The sequence below is a fragment of the Aptenodytes forsteri genome, unplaced genomic scaffold (genome assembly GCF_000699145.1).
Source record: "Aptenodytes forsteri isolate BGI_AS27 unplaced genomic scaffold, ASM69914v1 Scaffold68, whole genome shotgun sequence".
NCBI classification, from domain to species: Eukaryota; Metazoa; Chordata; class Aves; order Sphenisciformes; family Spheniscidae; genus Aptenodytes; species Aptenodytes forsteri.
Window position 1 is genome coordinate 319,108 of NW_008795382.1, and position 20,700 is coordinate 339,807.

At 41.3% G+C, this 20,700-nt stretch overlaps 2 protein-coding genes across 3 annotated transcripts in view; one reads left to right on the forward strand and one right to left on the reverse strand.

Annotated features, from left to right (window-relative positions):
• Positions 1-3,659, forward strand: part of PSMB7 (proteasome subunit beta 7) — a 27,973-nt gene extending 24,314 nt beyond the window's left edge. Inside the window, exons 5-6 of the mRNA XM_009280575.2 lie at positions 1,231-1,382; positions 3,425-3,659. Coding sequence (XP_009278850.1) covers positions 1,231-1,382; positions 3,425-3,536 — 264 coding nt within the window. The 3' untranslated portion in view covers positions 3,537-3,659. The remainder of the gene's footprint in view (positions 1-1,230; positions 1,383-3,424) is intronic.
• Positions 3,660-6,298: 2,639 nt separating this feature from the next.
• Positions 6,299-20,700, reverse strand: part of NEK6 (NIMA related kinase 6) — a 43,279-nt gene continuing 28,877 nt past the window's right edge. The window contains exons 8-11 of one of the 2 annotated variants that reach the window (XR_657636.2): positions 17,939-18,033; positions 11,115-11,228; positions 6,855-7,104; positions 6,299-6,654 (exon numbers count right to left, since the gene is read on the reverse strand). Coding sequence is in view for 1 of the 2 variants with exons in the window: in XM_009280576.2 (XP_009278851.1) it covers positions 6,994-7,104; positions 11,115-11,228; positions 17,939-18,033 (320 nt within the window). In the remaining variant the exon portion in view is untranslated. The other variant, XM_009280576.2, reaches the window with a different exon arrangement.

Sequence of the window (20,700 nt, forward strand, 5' to 3'; positions counted from 1 at the left end):
CATACACAAATTTGCGGGGGGGGGGTTAAGATGATTACAGATCTGTTGTAATATTTTAATGGAGAGTTTGATGAATTTGAAGTGTTTCCTTGTAAGAGACACTCACCTGAATGTTACTTGTGTGTGTGTAATGCAGACTGTATTGCACTCTGTTTCAGGCTATTTGGACAGCTTCTAAATAGTAAGTTTCTAACAGTTATGTGCAGCATGTGTATTTCAGCAGCTGTGTGTTTGCCCTTTTAAAAGAAAGCAGAGATACAAAACCTGTAGGAAAGCAAATATTAAAACTTTTGCAGGGTTAGTGCCTGGTTTCAGCAGCAATAAAAATGGTGAGCTTTATTTCCTGTTCTAGTTTTCTATTCTAGTTTTGTTGCAAGTATGATTTTACTAGTTGTACAAAGTAATTTAGAAATACATGTGTTTGAAATATATAAATACAGTATTCATTAAATGAACTACATTAAATACATTTTTTGTATTGGTTACCTATGGAATTTCTGAAGTGTACAGCAGAAAAGTATAACAAATTTTCCATTTTTTCACTTAAATGGCAAGAACTTAACTACAAATTGCTGTATTTTGACAGAGGTACCTAGTTTGACTGGTATGTTCAGCAGGTTTCTTTAAATTCTCCGCTCTTGTGTTCAGGACTGGAATTAAAAATAGTAGCCAGCTACAATTCAGTACAGAGCTAGGCTGCTTTGCAACACAGTCACTATTAAGATGAGCTGAATAAATTTTGCAAACCAAGTTATGTTACAAAATCATAGAAATGATTTTGGTACTACAGAGGATGATGAAATAGTCCCTACCTAGGGAAGTCTTGTAACTAAACTAGTGTGAATCTTTAATTTGTATGCAACTGTTACACAGAGGGCTCTACAGGGAACTTGTAATGTACACGTGCACAAAAGCCTGGAAGATAAAAATTGTAAAATTTATTTTATCCATTCATTAAGACAGAAATCTTAATTTTGCTTCCTTGACTGTCTTTACTAAGTCTGATCCGTCCTGGGGAGTGGTGGGTCATGAACAGGATAAAAGGTGGTCCCTGTAGATAGTCCCGCTGTTCAGCAGACTGTTGTTAATGCTCTGCAGTACTTCGGTGAGTAAAAAGGCGCTGGTATCTCATTTATAGTTCTGAGAGTTCACACCTTCCACCATCACATGGACAAACATTTCTGTGAAATGCCAACACTTGTGCAATGACAGCTTTTTTCACTCTTCCAGGAAGAGGAAGCCAAACAGCTTGTGAGAGATGCCATTGCAGCTGGCATATACAATGATCTGGGCTCCGGCAGTAACATAGATGTCTGTGTTATAAGCAAGAACAAGTTGGATTTTCTCCGTCCATATGATGTGGCCAACAGGAAGGGGGACAGGTTCGTATTCCTGAAGCTGTATGTTATCCACGCTCTTCCCACAATACTAAATTTTGTCAGAGTAATCTCCAGATCTGTATGTTGAATTCCAGCTAAACAAGAAAACCAAAACTAGTGGCTGTACCTGCAGTTGGATAGAGGCTGCTAGTGCTATGTACAGATCTGTGAAGGAAACCAATGAATTTCTTACCTGCCACCACTTTACCAGGCCAAGAGGCTGCTCTTGAGTTTCAGGCAGTTTGAGAAAGTAATGAAGTTTTGCATTTGTGACTGAGCAGATAGATACTTGGGTTTCTTTTGCTATCAGGTACCAACACAGTCTTGTTCTGCTGTGTTCTTACCGAAATGTGTGCGCTGTAAGAAAGCGGCATCACTGTACCCCGCTGCAGTTCTGCTAATCTTAGTGTGGGGATTTGAAAAAGCAGTATGGGGCAGCACAGCCTGTCATGAGCCACTATATGCGAACTTACTGCAGGGGCAAAACTAAAAACCAAGAGAAAACTCCACAACTCTGGCCTGTGACTATGTTGTCATTTATTCTATTTCTAGAGGCCCCTTCTAGCCAGTGGCTAGAAAACATGCCCTATGCAAGATTTTTAAGACAACACAGACATTGTTTTGATCACTGAGGTTTCCTCAACATCATCCAGAAATATACTGTGATGTGTTGAAAGGACAGTTTACAGTTAATAGAAAATCTTGTGACTGCTGTATTTAGCTTTTTTAGTTGGACTAAACTTGAGTCCCATTTCATGTATAAATAACTAAAAAAATGCTTGTAAGCATTCATGCTTTCCTAATCGAATGGTCTTCTCTTAACTGTTTCTACTATGTAGAAACTATATTTTTTTTTCCTAGCTCTTCCATTTGGCAAGCCACATCAAAAAGACAGATTTTTGTACAGCTCCCCCCCATTTTACAGTTCTCAGTGCTCACTTCCTTAAAGCACACAGGAAGTCTGCACAGCATGTGAGGCTGTATTGTAAACCCTACACAAAGGTGACATTATTCTGTTGCTTGTTTCCTTAAGACAGTAATTATGAATCTCTTAAATTTTGTGTCACAACATTCAACTATGGACCTCTTAGGAACAAGGTTATATTTAAGCATGTATCATGTGGTCTTGTAATACTGATAATGTTGAGGATACAGAGGTGATGAAATGCTAAAGTGAGCAAAATTTGAGTGTTAGAGGAGCTGGCAAATTTTACCTTAAACACTCAGACAGTTGCTCAGTGAACTACTGACACAGCATGACACAGTGAAATCACAGCCCCCAAGGCAGCTAAAGGATTTTGCAGTATGTACTTTTATGTTATATATGTCTAACAAGTTGTACAACTTTTCAGTCCACTGCCAAAGTGGTAGAGGTTAGAGATTGCTTTTTCCCTTCTTTCTAAGGCAGATGCTATGGCCAAAGCCACAAAGAATTGCACTGCTCCAGTTGAAGGTCTTTTGGATTTCTTACTGTACGACTTCCTAAGCATGACACTTCATTCTGAGCAGAAACGTCTATAGGTGGTCAGCTAGGAGAGAGGTTTTATTACCCATTTTTTAAGTGAGATTTTGGATTCCACTGTGTAGAGGGGTGAAAAGGGTGATGGCTCCTTTAGTCAGATGCAGTTAAGATTTCAGAAGCATGGCTTGACTACAGGCTTTGTGTTAAATGTTAGCTAACACAAAGCTAATACACTGGTAAAATTATTCTAGAGTTGCAAAAAAAATAAATAAATTGCTTGTTCTTTGAGTGAGGGTTCACAGCAAGAATGTCCTATGCTGTAATGAGATCCTACTTATTTCTATAAAAGAGCCTTTCCAGTTACTTGGTAGTTTATTTTTTTAAAGACTGTTTCCTACAAATGCTAGTTTATCTGAAACTTTATCAGTTATTGCAATCCATTTAGATTTTGCAGAGTCCCTTTACTTATGTTGGACTTTTACAGGAAACTTCCAGAGAAAGCTGATTAGCTCTAAAATTTTAAATGAGAGTTTTCCTATGTAGTACTAGCTTCCAGCTTAATTTTCACCTATTTCTTTAACAGGGTTGGTAGATACAAGTGTGAAAAAGGAACTACTGCTGTTCTCGCAGAAAATGTAGCACTCCTGGAAATTGAGGTGGTGGATGAAACTGTACAAACTATGGACACGTCCTGAACCATCATGTGTTCATCATTCTGGGTCACTGGAGACCAGCACTCGTTATGTTTAGAAGCCTTGCAGCATCGAGAGAAATACACAGCCGATACAGAATAAAGAGGGTTCTCACCATTCTCCCAACTCCTGTTTTTATGTGGTGCTGATTTCTTCTGCTGCTTTTCCCTTCTTACACTGTTGAGAATGTGAGGCTCATGCAGAACAGAACTGCAGCATCTTACCCGCTCTGAGTGTTGTGGGCTGTGAATGTAAGTTGGACTTCACCCTAAAAGATCTGTATTATCTCTGTGAAAGAGAGCCAGGCTCCTGGAGTGGGTGAAAGCATCGTACTGTCAGTGGGGCAGAAAAACCCAAGTACAACAGCTGTTTTGTTACTTCACTCTAGGAACAAAATAGCAAGGGTAAAATGATTCTGTGTAAGCTGAATTTGACAGGTTTTCGTTTAACATACATAATGTTCTTTTCTTGATGGATACATACCAGATCAGAAATGGTATGAAAATAGTGAGCACTGGTGGTTCTGAACTGCTGACCCTGACCTACAGCAGACTGCTTCTACTTATGTTACTGCAGGGAAATAACTGTTAGGATGACATGTTAATATTTATTCTTCCCTGTTTTTTGTAGATAGAGACAGGATAGAGAGTAGATCCAACCTCCACACTGGCACACACATTTTCATTTCTAAATTACATGACTGAAAACAGCATAATTTGAAGTCTAATTGTCTTGTTACTTGCCTGAATTTTTCTACAAGCTTCCACTTGAGCCTTTTTTGTCCTAAAATCCTGAGCTTGTACTATTTGAGATAAACTGATTTCAGACTGTTTCATACAGTACCACATAATCCTTATTTTAAAAAAGAAAAGAAAAGCTAGCTGAAAATCTACCTGCAGCAGTGTTTTCTCCTTTAGTCAAAAGGGAAGGTGTATCATCCACAGGCAGCTTCAAAAGGTTAATTGGTACCAGGCCCTAGTCTTAGCATCCTGCAACAACCATCCACAAAAACCAGCTTTAGCTGTGCCACAATTGAGAGGGTAAAGACGCTCATGCATATTTTTCCATCAGGACAACTGATGCAGTTTATGTAGTCCATTCGTCTGTTTTCTGATAGCTGTAAGGAACAGTTTCACACACACATTTAGGCCTGTTTTCAGTGGTTTTGGGTTTTTTTTTTAGTTTTTCCTCAATACTGGACTTTTTTTTTTTAAACAAAGGTGTTTATTTTGTAAATCCTTTTTTTATTTATCTAAAAATGCACAATTGCAAAAAATTACCTTTTGAAATACATTTACTTATAAGCACTAATAAATTTTATGTAGCAAGAAAGTGACCAGACTTCTCAAGATACTCAAATTTAAGCTGAGCTTCCCTGGAAGCCAAAGATCGTTTTCTGTGTTACACCAAGAGAGGCGCAGCACAACCATCCCTCTGAATGTGTAGCTGCCACCACGGCTTAAAGGAAATCTGCAGCGTGAAAGTGACAGTCTTCAGTCTTAGATTTAAGAATTGCTAAAGAAGCTGGGTATAAATTAAACAAGTTAGTATGGGAATGTTGGAAGCAATTTGGTGCCTCCACTACATTCTCATGCCGATTTGAATTTCCCGAGTCTCTTGTGAGAGCAGCAGGCTCAACTTTCTGCTGAGAAGACTCAATAAAATGGCACCTTGCATTAATGATACCAACATTATTCACAGCAATTAATAGCTTTTCTTTGCTACCCTATATAAATATTTTGAAATTTGACAGGAAGTAGTTGAAGATGGCACTGCAGTTTTCCTTTAAGTAGAGCAAATTAGGTTTAAAAAAAAATCCACTAAAAGCATATATATATGTATGTAACCCTCTAACCCTAATCTTATTTCCAAAAAATTAAGGATTGTATGCTTCTCTTAAGGAAAAAAAACAGGCACAGGCTGCATTTGAACTGTCACACACAAATCTACATTTTGGCATTAGCCACCGTCACACACGGAAGCAGCGCTGTAACAGTAAAGGCTTATTTATTTCCCCCGCTGTAGTCCTCGAGAACGTTAAGTGCAGCCCTGTTCCTCTGAACAGGCAGATGAAATGGAAACACTTGAACGTGAATCCACGTTTGTTCCTAAAGCAGTGAATATTTTTCATCGACAGTAATGAAACAAATCATTGATTCAATGAATGAATTTAGTTGGTTGAAAATTTGCATGTAGTTAAAGAAGATGACTCCTTCAAATCAGGTTGAGATTTTATAAAAATTCACATTCTGTAAATTAGCTTTCACAGTTAAATAGAGGGGGGGCTGATCCTTATGTAGAATTAGATACACATAGCATTTTACTACTTTTTTTAAAATTTTCAACGTGTTTAAAACACTGCTTTGCTTAGGTTTTACCTATAGTACCTAACGTACTACTGAACTTGTAATAGTATCTTCACCAAAATCTAGTTGGCTTAGATAAACACTGTTTTTTAACAAGAACCTGTAGTCTAAAAAGAATCATGCCAAATGGGAAAATAAGTTTAAAGAGAAATTATTTGCAGAAGCAATGCTTGGTTTGGCATGTTTTTCTTTTTTCCCCAGGTACATGCTTAACTCATCTCATTGGCTGTAGCCAAGTTAACAGATAAATGCATCAGCAAAATACTAGCTCTAAATTTTCAATTAAAAAGAAGAAATCTTGAAACAAATGTGTTTCCCACCCCCCCAACCCTTCCCAGTTCCTAAGTCTGAAGAGGAGGGAATTAATAAAAACACATAAATGGCTGCTTTAAAATATACGAAGTAAAAACTGAATTTGCTATTAACCATTTGCAGAAGAGGCAAAGTAGCAGTTATACAAATTACACAAAATCTACTGTAATTCTTACATTAGTATAAAGTGATTTCACTGAAGGAATTATTTCAATATTTCACATTACAGTTAAGATAGAGGGGGGGGGGCAAATGTTCAGACACCCTCGTTAATATCATCTATCCTAGATTACACACAACAGTTTTAAGAAAGGACCCTTAAATGATCTACATCTGTAACATGTTATTGGCCTTAAAAAAAAAAAAAGAAAAAAATCACTTGCAATACCTCACAATCTTCACTTTAAAGCATGACCACCTTGTAAGAGTCCTTGTCAAATAACCTGCAGAAATAATGGAGCCACCCTCGTTAATATCATCTATCCTAGATTACACACAACAGTTTTAAGAAAGGACCCTTAAATGATCTACATCTGTAACATGTTATTGGCCTTAAAAAAAAAAAAAGAAAAAAATCACTTGCAATACCTCACAATCTTCACTTTAAAGCATGACCACCTTGTAAGAGTCCTTGTCAAATAACCTGCAGAAATAATGGAGCATCTTGCTACGAGTGCTCAACCTTCTCACTTGTGTGACTAGGCACCAGTCGGTTTCATCTGAGAAAAAAAATTCAAGTAAGACTAAGCTGTGCTGGCTTCTTGAGAGTGTTTGCAGATGGTTCATGTGCTGGAGGTCCAAACATGCATTTGTTTTGCTATTTGGTGCACGTAACTAATGTCAGGTCTTTGATCTGGATCTGGGTATATGCACATGCTGACCAGCTCCCGCAGCTGAAAGACAGGAAAACAGGCATGCAAATGTGAATGGATCAGCCGATTTCTTACTGGAAAAGGCTGTGGGAATGTTTGCCTGACCACTGGAGTTCAGGACAGGAGCCAGGAAGCTCTCTTACGCAGACGTTCCTGGGCAGATTACAGGCACACGTCCATCCGTCCCATCCTGTGTCCCCCCCCACCCTACAAAAGGGCCAGGAAGAGCCTTTTCCACCAAGACTTCAATCTTCCACACAACCCAGTGGATTTTACATCATCATTTACAACACACTAGTAGCATATATATACCTAGGGGTTCCCTGCTCAGCGGTTTAGTGTGGCTCTACAGAGAATGCAACCACCACCTCTGATCTGTTACTCCTGACACCAGGAGTTTCAAAGCTCTTTAAAAAAAAAAAAAAAAAAAAAATAAATCTTTTTTCCTGGGGGATTTTTTATTCACTCCAGAGAACCAGAGCAGAGATGACCAGTATCCTCAGATGACCAGCAGCTCGCAGTCAACAGAAATGTGAAGCATGAGACAGGGCGGCAGGTCGGAGGATCGGGGAAGCGAGCCCAGCGCAGGAGGACCCAGCAGAGTGCGCCAAGGGTGCGGGCTGGGGAAGCAGCGCTGGGCAGAGGGAGGCACCAGTGGCATGAGCAGGATGGGGATGAAGGAAGGAAAAATGAGATCACTACCAGAAATCTGACTGAGCTGACAGGCGGGGATGGACTCGCCAGTGAAAGTGGCCTCTGAGAAAAGGGGGAAGCAGAGGGAGGGGTTTAAAAACGTGTCCTGAACAGAGCTCTCCTGCACAACAACTGTACTTCCCTTCCCACACCAATCCTGGGTAACAAGCCAGTTCAAGGTTTTTAATATAAGAAGTCTGAACAGCACTTGTGTATCTATCTTAAGATACTAGAGCATGGCTGTCAAACACCAGTGTTTCCTAAAAACCTTTGTGAAGAAGATGGACTGGTCATTGATTATGTTTAATAAATAAAATGCAGAAGGGCTGAAGTCTCCCCACCTCCCAAACCTCTTTATTGTGCACATGAAAGATTGTAGCTTTTAATTATACAGACACTGAAAGCTGCTCGTACCCCCGAGGCACCGGGAGAAACAGCCTTGAGCCTCTGATCTTCTCACATCCCCTTGGTAGCCACAGTGCCAATTATTTTAATGGTAATTAAAAGCACGACCATACAGCTATCAAGCACACAGCTTCAGCTGCATTACTGAATGTACCCAGTGAGGTTTTCAGCTCTGGATGGAGCAAGGCCCTGTGCTTCAAGTTGTTGCTGGGCCTGACACACGTTTCAGCAGGGGATTCCTGCAGGGCGGCACGCAGCCGAGCAGCAAACACGCAGGCAGGATGGAGGTAGGGGCACACAGGCAGCACAAGTGGTAAGGACATGGTGTAATGCAGTTACTGCTAACCACCTTGCCTGTCATTTTGTGTGTACACACTGAGAGCAATACAAACCCCCTAGCCAGGTTATCTCCAGAGTAAACTCAACTCCACTGCCTGGCCCTGGCCCATTCTCTGGTAACCGCTATGGTGACTTAATTCATCTGAGGGCAGGAGGTTGCTGCCTTTGTAACAGCTGAGACCCCACAGATTTAACACATATCTCAGCCCTGATCAGACAGACCACCACAAAACACCCACAAACAAATTAAAATGCTTCAAAAGCTCTGACCAGAGCCTGTGCTATCAGTACAATTTGTCCAACCAGTAGCTGTGCTCCCATGGAAATACAGCACTTAAACACAGCCTGGGAAGTTTTGTCCTCTATCGATGACCGGGACAGCACAGGCATTTCACCATCATCTACAAGGAACTGGCGGACCAAGCCTTGATAAGCACCACCAACCAGTATCTCCAATTACTAGCAAATTTGTTCCTGATATAGAAAACTAATCCTGGCTGGAGTCCCAGCTCCTCCTCCTCCTGCTACAAGCAGCACGCCAGTTGATCACGGGAGGATTTGGACTGGTTAGCCACAAAAGGCTACAGAGAAGAGGAACATCAGTGAAAGGGAACACCATTAAAGCAGGCATTCTTCAATAAATGCTCTGCCTTGTTCATCTAAAACAATGCTGCAACTAAAACATTCATGTGATCAGCAGTCAGCCTGCAGCTGAAGCTTTGCTTCGAGACCATGCTACCGAAGTGAAGGAAAGACATGACGATGACTCTGGAACATCACTGAAAACTTTGGTAGCGTGGCACAGCCTAATCCTCTCACCTGCCCTCGGGCGGGAGGATGTAAAGGCTTTATTGCTTTCCCACATCACTCACAAACCCGCGGCAGTGACCATATTAGAGTGGTTGTGAAGACTCTGCCCTTTCAATCTAAAACAGAGACATTCGCTCTTCAAGGAAAACGTGTACGTCCAGACCAAGATAACCACCCACCAGCCACGGGAAGAACAAATTCTTTCTGGTGCAACTTGCTGCTGCAGGCAGCTGCCTCTACATTTCCCAGCCTTTCAGAAGAAACGATCCTGCCTGCCTGGTTTATCTAGCTTGGCTACTGGGAGACACCAACACACCTTCCCCTTTGGCTGTCCCCTCCAAAAGCATCTGAAAAGCCAATCTTTAAAAGTATGTACTAAACCAAATATGGTTCATGGTGGAGTCATGTTCCAATATTCACAAAATTGAAGCTCTTTACGGTTTCAGTCAGAAGCAGCAGCTAATGCAGCGAGATGAGCTACAGCCAAAGGCACAGCCCTCCCCAGACTTTGTCAGGCATTCTGTTAATAGTGTATGAACACCATCTGGAGTCTAGTTCTCTGGGACCTGGCGCCTTTGAGCTTTAAACCATCCTTCTCACCCTGGATTGTATCACTACACTACACACACTCTTTAGCACTGCCAGAGGGAAGCAAACAGACAGTAATTGTAAAGACAGGAAACACATCTGTCAGCTTACACTAATTCTTGCTGCCAGCAGGCATATCCTGAAATGCATGCTACAACAGCATGGCAAACGTGAATGCACAGAGCCGGGACTCACTGCTATGGCAGCTTGGGGAAAAAACCAAAAATTTTAAACATCCACTTTTCCAGAACAGTTCTCAAATAATCTTTTTGCACGAGTTACCTAGCAAGTAAAAAACTAAGTAAAACATAAAATGTGTGGTGCAGGGTCCCTCTCAGGGTGGAGACCACACTGTCTGCTGCCGGCCACATATGGTATTTCCCCTGCATCCTGCCTCTTGCTCCTCAGAACTTTGAGGTAGAACAAAACAAAAGAAAACCCCAAAGGATATGGTGAACATTTAGAATTACATTAGCCATTTCCTTTCAAATAGAAGGCAACTGTAACTGAATGAGGAGGTAAGGAAAAACAGCTGGTTTGTCTAGGTAAGAGAAAGAAAAATTAAAAAACCCATCTCAAAAGGCCCTGAACAAAAACAACACGCGTGTTTGCAGCTGAAGTGAAATATCGCCGAGCAAGCATGCACAGTGACTTTTTTTTTTTTTAAATATACTCCGGTTCAGCTACCACTCTCCATCCCTCGCTTTCACATGCACAAAAACCAGACTTTAAAAAGCCCCCATACAGCTGCTATATAGATGCTTATTGCATTAAACTGAATAGCTTTCCTCCCCCCTCTATTTCTTAAAAAGAATCTTTCCCCCCTTGTTACACACTGAAGACTTCATAAACAAAAATTTAAGCGCTGTTTTATGGTATGTTATTTTAAGGGAAAGGAAGCGAAGGAGAGGGCTTTCCCACGGTTCGTTGTTTTTTTGCCAGCATCGCAGACTTTCAGTTTCAAAATATTCCCCACATTAAGAAATAGTCTTTTCTGTCTTAATTTAGTCAATATTCAGACATCAAAATGATAGTTTCCTTAGCCAGCCCTAAAGGTACCCAGGACACTCTGGCCATCTCCTGTTCTGCCTTGGATGTGGGGAGGCTTCTCCTCCCAAGTTCCCTTTCTCCTGCGCAGGGAGGAACTTCACTGCACCCCCCCACCACATTCCCCTGCAAAAATGCTCCCAATTTACCTTTTCAGAATAATGTTCAGCTGGAAGAGGTGGGTAGTCACATTGCTCTATTTTTTGGCAAAGAGAAAACAGGTTCATTTTGTCTCCATAGAAAGGACTCTGAAGAGCTGCCATCTGGAGAGAAAAAAACCAGACAATATTTCAGAAACACAAAGGATTTAATAGCCCTCAGTCCTGCTGATTTGCAAGAGCAACTTTTGTTGTTTGACAGTGAGCAAGTGATGATGTTGCTCTTTGAGACTGTCCACAGCCAAAGTTGCTCCAAGATCACGACAGGTTTGCATACCATCACAGGGCTGGCGCCAGGCCCACTGCCGCACACTTCCCAATGCCCCGCCATCCTCGCGCACAAGCGTGAGCGAACAGAGTTGCAGCAGCAGCACAGAGCTCCTCCTGCTATGCAGCACCCATCCCCATTAGAGAGGCGCCAGTGCCAGTCGTGCCCGCTCAGCACAGCCAGGCCCCTGCTCCAACACTGCTTTATAGTGCACCCCTGAGACGCCAGCCCCCGTCCCTGCCTCCCGCCGGAGCTACCCGTGACCATGACACACAGCCACTGGGCAGCACCGACCCTGGAAAAGTCTCTGTTTTCCTGCCACTGTGATTCTTTCTGCCCAAAACATTTCAGATGTGGGATGTTGGGTGTACACAAGCAATTCTACAGGTACACAGAAACCAGTACCTTTTTAAAAGCAAACAAACAAAATCAAGAAATAAGATGCTTGGACCATAGGGCAATCAGTTAGAAACCAACTGGCTCAAAGATGACTGTGAAAACCTCTCACCAACACAATGCCATCTCTTTAAAAAGTAGAAGCTGTTCTGTCTTTGGTAACATGTCATGGTTTCAATCTTCCTCGGTTAACAACCATATTCAGTTCATTTGCGCTCTGCAACTGGTAGATTTTTAATAGACTGCTACAAAGAATAAATTGATTTTTTTTGGACATTTAGGTACCTAGAATACAAAGAATCTTGTAAGCATGAGCAATGTACTTCAGCCTTTAAAAAAAAAGGCCCAAACGACCTCAAAACAAACATCCCCTCCTGCTGGAAATCTGCTATTTAGAAAAGAGTATCCCAGGCAGATTTGGGAACCAAACTACTGAAACTTTTCCGAATCAATCTGGTCTTTTTCCTCTTTCAATTTTGTTTTATGAATCCAGTATTTGCATCTCCAAAAATATGACAGATGTCCAGGATAAACAGGCAAGGAGAGCATGGTGGAAGGCTCTGGGTGGGGAAGAATTCCTTCCAGGGCATGCAGAGACTCCTTACAAAGATATGTTTATATTATACTTATGTCTCAGGAAGGAAACTGCATCTTTGTGTGTGCAAAACCATTTACACTGCAAGTTCCCAACCAGGTCTAAATGAACACTGAATGATGAGCCTCAGGAAAACAGCCGCAGCAACACAGGCACTTTTGAACTTAGAAAATGTGGCTTAAGTCATGTCTATTAAAGGTACACACGATGAGCTAAGCACCTTCTCTCTTGCTTTCCCACACCAGGACCCAAGCCCAGCAGACCCACCCATGGCCACTGGCCACGCCGGGCCCATCTGCTTGTTAGTCCAGAGTGTTACTCAAGTGCTGCTTGTCGCTGCTCGTCACTCTCACCGCCTGTCAGAGGCAGCCCCGCACCGCACAGCGATATCTCCTTCTAATGAAACACCACTGGATAATTGTGGATATTATCCACTCTGTTTAGATCTTTTTAAACCATTTTGCTACAAGCTGCATCAAATCGGCAAGCTTTTCATACTGAGGCCAGCTGAAGTTGACGCTTCTCACTATGGCTTTAATAGGGGGTTATTTGATGATTACTAGTCTTTTGCTCATTACCATGCGCTGTGAAAGCCATCTGAAGAATGCTGTCTTGTTGCTGACACACACAGCAAGGTCCCAACAGAATTAAAAAGAGTCAATACTTGATCCTCCACTCTATTATCCTGCAGTTAGGAATCAAGATTGATGGATTATTAATGATGTGGTGACAGACAAGCAGGTTTGATTAGGGCAGGGTTTTGAAATGCTGCATTTGGGCTGGATTTCCAGCTGCAGGACATGGCCCAGTGCAGAGGCATCCCCGAGCTGCCCACCCCGGGCACCGCAGGAGCAGGCTTGCAGCCGGGAGCGTCTTACCGAAACTTCATTACCATTAACACGCGTCCAAGTGTTAAGCAATGCAGGGGACACCAAGCTAAACTATCCTTGGTTTAAATCATAAACCTATCTTTTAAATAAAGTTATTATGTTTCTTCCTTGCTTATTTGCAAGACAAATTGGTTACTCTGAAATTAGTGAAAACACGCCTCAGCTGCAGGGGGTCACCTTGCACGACACAGCCATGCAGAGGTAAGAGACCCTCTGCAATGAGTTCTGAGCCATCACAAGAAGCAGTAGGATATATTCTGGCCAAATCTCCTTATGTACCACCAGACTAAAATATTTTTCAGGAAGCTCTTCCAGAGGTATTTATCAGATATCCAGAGAGGCTTATAAATGGCAATACAGAATATACGAAAGTACCCAAATTACACCGAAGAACACAATGAACTGAGTACATGGCTCCCAAAGACATCTCAGAAAATTCCAGGCTTGTTTTCTGTCTGTAATGCTTCATGTAACGTAGCTTGAGGTATTTGCTGTGCTAGTGACATACACTGTGCTTTGCTGCAGGCTGAGTGAGAAGAGGAAGTACGCCTTTAACAGCTGCACAAAACAGCGGGTTGGGGAACAGGCACACTTTCACACCTCTGTGGTTTCACCGCTATTATCAGTAGCAATATAGTAGTTAAGCTATTCCTCATAACCCTACAGACCTGAGGTTGAAGAGTTGCCCAACAGGCTTGTGAACAGAGCCCCAACGGGGCCCTGACAGCCCGGTGCTTGTGGCCCCTTGGAAGTTTTTGAAGGCAAAAGGTGAAGTTGTATCGCTGTCACTTCATTACTGTCATAACAGTAACAGGCAAATCAGTGGGGAAAAAATTACAGACTCCAATTAGAGACTCTAATCTCCAATTAGAGATTGATAGCAAACTGCTCTCAATCCGTTAAAACAAAACTGGAGAGCCTGGCACACAAGATTGTTCCAAGAAAAACACTAATGGATGCATTAGGGAAGGTGCAGAAGGCAATCAAGGGTTAAACAAGGTCTCTGAGATTTCAATACAAACATCAATAACGCCAGTAAGGTTGAAAGGGATTTTTCAATTCCCATTAACTTTTCTTTCCAGGTCTAGTTAAGTGGTCATGCGCACAACAGGAGGAACGAAAAGGAAACACCACGGGGTTTTGGAGTGGTAAATACAGGGAATGAAAATGGAAAGAGATGGCACACACGTTCTGACTGGAACAGTCAGGTCTGCGGGGGTCGTGACCACAGGCGCTCCAAATATCTCACTAACAACAGTTTGTGATGCTACATAGGGGTTTGCTCCTGACATTTTGATTAGAGCAATTACCGCAGGACAGCCAGATCTCCATTTAAAATGACCACCATGCAGTATGACTGGTTAAAAAATACATACATATAGGAATCACTGTTAGTGTTTAAATTGATCATCGTGCCAGAACTGCTAAAGTCATTGCTTGTAGCTATATTCTGGGAATTAACAACTTATTTTTATCCCCTCCAAGTTATCTTGCTGACAGATACCTAGAGGAAGTGAGGGATGAAGACAGTTACTACTATATTGATAAGATTTAATAAAAATCACTGTATGATTATCAATGTCAAAGTTAAGTGGTGCTATGTGGCATCACATCCCAAACCCCTCAGTGTGCCCTAAGTGGATTCCAGTGGACACGTGTGTCTCTGAAGGCAATTTGTACATTAAATCTCTCTGCAGCTTATCTACACAATCTATCTGGAGAAATATCAGAAGTGACTCATAACCAAACAAACATCGCTTCCTTACTTTTAAGCCAAATGGAAAAACATTCTTGTTACAAGAAATTAGTGAAGATAAAATACAGCTCCTTCAAAGACATACAAATTTGATTTTTCATTTTCCAAATTCTAAAAAGTTTAAAAGTCAAGTAGCTGTTTATCTGCTGAACACAAAATTGGTAACTGTCCAGTCCTCCTTGGAATTTGCAAGATCTCACAGCTCCTGTTCACAAAGTTAAGGCTTACCTACGTAGGAAGTAAATTTAAAAATGCTTCACATGCCAAATCTTTCATGTTACTATAGTACTGCTACTCCTACCAGAGAATTATGTTTAGTGCGCAATTAAGTCAGCTTCTTGAGATATAAGGAGTACCAAGACTACTGTACCATAAGGGGACCATATTGCCTGCAACAAAAACATATCTTAGCACAACGCTAAATATTTCTCTCTGCATAAATCTGGAATCCCATCTCCAGCAGAGCTCAGCCTCAGAAATGACTCAGAGCAGCCTGACAGAGAAGCTGTACACTACAGCAGCAAACGAGTAGCGGTGTGCAACTTGAGCGACTGACTGTTATTGATGGACTTGGCAAGTCCAACACACCATGGCAGGGCCAAAGTCCTCAACTCAGCAAAGCCTTAAACTGAGATTTCCTCTTTAGGCCCAATACATGAAGTGTACCTGGAATTGTTCAGCATAATGAATTACTGGGAGCTCAGGCTTCCTTCCCTCTGTTCCCACAGAGGAGTCTCCAAATCCTTTTTCAAACGCCACCAGCAGACCCAGGTACATACAGCTATACTGTACCATTCCAGTTTTCAGTATCTCATTAGAAGCATTACAAGCAAAACCATCCTTTATAAAAAATACCAGCTTTTCAATGATACGTTGCTGCTGCTGCTGCTTCGGGAATTATTAAAAGTCTCTTGAATTCTTCCACTAGAGGTAATGACAATTTGAGGACAGACACAAAACCATTCAATTTAAGTTCACAATTTTCCAAATACTTTTAATCAAGTACTTATCAGGGTGCCTTATGCCCTTTCTCTCCCTCCTATCCCATGGAATTTTAACAATAAATCAGCGATACAACCATGTTGGGCTCCAGTGTCTCCACCAAAGTGGATCTTCCCTTCAGCAGACCTAGTGGCTATTTGCTCCGATACTAGTAAGGCCAACACTGGGACTTGACACTGCTCGTGGTGACTTATGGGGCATTTATGCTAGACACCCACATAAAATCTTTTTCCTTAATTAAACTCCATGCCATGCCAAGTGTATAGAGAGTCAGCAGTTGTGAGCAGGCTGTCTGAAGAGCCTTTACGTCATGGTGCAAATACAGTCTTTGGATGGACACTGGTAGGAGGATAAGAAGAATGAATAGTTGCAGGATTTTTTACCCCCAAGAGCATTTTTTGGACCACATTCAAGTCCATAACCGCATCTGGGCCAGCTGTGCTGCTGTCTTACATGCGAGAAGCAAAGGGCTGTTAGAGTCGAGCCCCCAAGACTGCTTAAGTCCCTCTAGCAGGATTTTATCCATTTATTTCACCGAGTTTCCAGCACCAATCTCTCTCTGAAGATGCACACCACATGGCACCTTCCCACCATGCCAACAATAAATCAGCACCTATCAAACTGTATGACTCTGGTCTTGGTAGCACACTGATGACAGCAGATTACCTCACTGAACAAGCATTTAGTTGTATTAGATGAGTGTTCTTCCCCAAAATATACGAACAGTGACAAGTTACGGTAAAATTTACTTTTATACTGTCTTGTCCTAAAAGGTTTGTTTAATCAACTAGCTGAAGTACATGCTTAACTATAGTAGTTTTCACATCTGATGTGCTCACAAAATAAACTACATTTCTGTTTATTCTCTAAGTCCATGTGGTTACAAGAAGTTGTAGTGAGAAGCAAAATGTCATCAGTTCACATCATTTATTATCCAAAGAGGATGTGAACAATATTCTTATTACTAAATATACCAGGAATTTTTAATTCTCTAGGCTGGGATAAAAGCTTTCTAAATGTTGACATGCACTTTCACTTGAATTCAAAGATGCATACATTTAAAAAAAGATTAAGATTATATTATAAAGGAGTACAAAGACTGTTCAATACCCTTTGATCCCTGCTAAAAATGAAATCACAAAACTCAAAGTACTGTTATAAAATCATAGCTTTTAAGAGTTGCACACTAAGCGCAGGGATGCCCCATCCCTGGAAACATTCCAGGTCAGGTTGGACGGGGCTCTGAGCAACCTGATTAGTTGAAGATGTCCCTGCCCACGGCAGGGGGTTGGACTAGATGACCTTTAGAGGTCCCTTCCAACCCAAACTATTCTAAGATTCTGTAAGTGTGTAGTTCATACAAAGTGTGCCTGCTTTGTATCTGTGCATTTGGCTAGAAGACAATGTACAATTAGAAAAAATTCCAGCTATAGTCTAATAAAGCTAGAGAAACCGATTTCACATTACATAAAAACTCTGGTTTTCTTTATTGAAAGTGCCCAGAATTAAAATACTCCAATTGGTCAGAATTCAATTTAACAAACCAGAAGCTTACATCCAAATGAATTTGCTATTTTAAAAACAAATGCAGTATTCAGGAGAAACTATGAATATGCTGCCCTAATAACAGCTCTGCTCACAGTAGGAAGAAGAATGCAGTAAGCTGGTTTGTTTATGTCTATATCCTCAGCATCTACTGTGACCAAATTAACTTTGTGTAAGTACTGTCCTGTACGGCACAATCCCTTTGTCATTCATGCTCAAAAAGCACATGATGAGCACAAAAAGAGTTAACTTTTCATAAGGTTTCTCAACATCTAAGCTAAAGTAAGCCTGACCTATTCAATTCCTGTACTGTATTGTGTGGTTAAGACAAACCTGGGGAAAAAAAAGTTAGAAGATACTTGCCTCATACAATAAACAGCCCAAAGACCAGATATCAGATTTAAAGTTATAGCCGTTCTCGTGTATTCTTTCTGGGGACATATAGTATGGAGTTCCCACTGTAAAAAACAAACAAACAAAGAGTTATCATCTTTAAAAGTGACTGTACAACCTGTATTATACAGAAGTTTGACTTCATTAAAGGATTAGGTTTAGCACAAATAGCTAATTAGAAGAGACTGGCACAAAAATTTGGAAACAAATCATGGTTTCGAAGGTGTAGTACCAAATGTATCATCACATACAGAGCTAGAAGACTGGTGAACACTACTAAAAGTATCTTCTGTATTTTTGAAATTTGAGGAACGTTTTCTTCCCCTTCCAGTCTTCCAAGTAGCTTCAGAGTGCCTCAGACGGACAGAGCAATCGTAAAGGATCATCCTCCTTTGGTTCACTCAACAGCATCGAAACTGCAAGTTAGATGTCATGAATGTACTCTGCTAAAACAAGAATCCCATGACAGCGTATCAACGTTCACCTGACACACACTGCACTAGCAGCATGACAGAGCGGCTCCAGATATGACGGGGGACCCTTTTTAAGAGTTCAGGAGACCATTTACTGCAGCAGAGAAATGGAAGTAACAAGCCCAGCACCAGACAGGTATTCAAAAACTTTCTGAAAGAACCAAGATAATCATTCCGAACTTTAAAATACCGCTCCAACTTACAGTCACGTCAGAAGCTGTGGGATTTCTATGTACTTCCAGAAGTCTATATTTTATCAAAAGAAATTTACTCCAGCATTTTGGACAGGAGTTACAGGAAATTATTAATAAATTCCTTACCTCAAAAAGGTTCTTTTTCAAATCCTAAATAAGTTTCAGTTGTGGTACTGAAAATAGAAGACATCCTGGCAGTCTCAACTACATCAAATAATCCTCAGATACATCATTTATTAAAACATCCAAGGACTTTACATGCTCTCTCTTCTCCTGCTTCCCCTGCTTGCCTGTCCCCTGTCAATTTTTTTTTTTTTTTCCTTTTGGCATTCCAGTGTATCCTTCTCCTAATTAAAGAACTTTCCTCACAAGATGGCAAATGTTTAATTTGCCTGTAACATTCAGTTTACAATTTCTCCATTTGAAATGCTGACTGCAGACAGCTGGAAGACTAATAAGCAGATGAAGTACGGTGTTAGACGTGGAGGGGGAAGAACAGCCACCAGCTTCCCCCAACGTTCCTAAGGAGGGTTTGCACCTTAAATACTCACAGCATTTTCTTTCTCTGGGGTGAAAACTAGGCAGCTTACCTCAAAACAAAACCAACACCCCCCCCCAACCCAACACCCTTCAATCTTTATTCTACATTTCTGTCATGCATTTATATGCCCAAACCTTGAGTCTACTGAACCTCAACAACTTTTACTCAGAGCTATTCAGAAACGTAGCATATAATGTGAAATTAATTCTATGGCATTGGTGTGAAACATAAGATGTTACAGGAATACATATATAAAACTCCACTTCCCAAAACAGACCAAGTAACCAAGAAAGGGGACCACCTCCCTGACTGGCTCATTTATTTGGTCCCCCAGGACCTTCAGTAATCAGCTGCCCTATATGATAAACTCAGCTTACACTTGCAGTCATTCAAATAAGAAATTATTTCACTTTCAAGGTGAAAGAGTACCCTAACAAGAAATTACATTTTTGCAAATTCTATACAAACTACAACACAGGAAAAATAACACATGGAGATTATTATATTTCTATGCTCAGTAATATCATATCCAGCCTAGGAGCATGCCAAACTGACATTGTCCCAGATCTGGCTGGTTTTAATTGCCAGTGAAAGGCCTCTGTGTATGGATGAGACCAGAGTTCTCTTAATAGTTAATAATTCTTAACAGACTGCACAGAGTAACTTCACAGAACACCAAAAGCAGACAGGACTCGTTCAAAGAATCCAGCAAGGCTTTCCATGGATCTCTCCCATGTGCATGCAAGATGCATACAATGGACAGCACAGCTCTCCAAGTAATTCCCACACATTTGCCAGATTTCTGTACAAGAACCAACTTGGTTGGAATAGCACTGATTCATTTTCCTGCTTAAAAATATGCAGCTGCAGAAGAAATGGTGATTCATTATGTGAAGTTCTTGAAGACAGTTTTGGAAGTCCCCACTGAGCACCAGTGTGTAAGACACTTCCCTACCTTCAACTTCACAGTGCTGCTGCTCTTCTCAAATCTGCCAGGAGAGTTAACAGAGCAGATGAAGCAGAAGACATGCTAGTCCTTCACTGACAGCAAGTACGGGAGCTGAGCACGGGCAGACAGCAGCACGCAACTGGCAGGAGGGAACACAAAGATTATTCCCACTCTTGCTCCCCCAAGTCTTCGTGCTTCAGAGTGCTGGTGCCAGGGGCAGCCTCCAGCCGTAGCTGTTCTTGCGATCTGTTATTCTGGGTCACTGCGTGACAAGCTCAGAGCAAATAATAACGCGTGGGCTCTAAAGTTATGGCCTTGCCTTCCATGTTAGCAGGGGTCTGCTTGGTAGGCTAAAATTGTCGTTTCAGATAATGCCTCAAAACGACCTTCGATCAAAGCAGAATGACAGGGTTTATAATACGGATGAGTGCGTTATAGCCCATATTTGATTTTCTGTGCATTAGTCTGTTCCATTATATTAATATGTCTGTGGAGCAGTCCACGCCTGAGCTGATTTTATGAAGTCTACCTTGCACATTTACCTATCATTACTGTAGTGTTGTCAGCAAATGTAT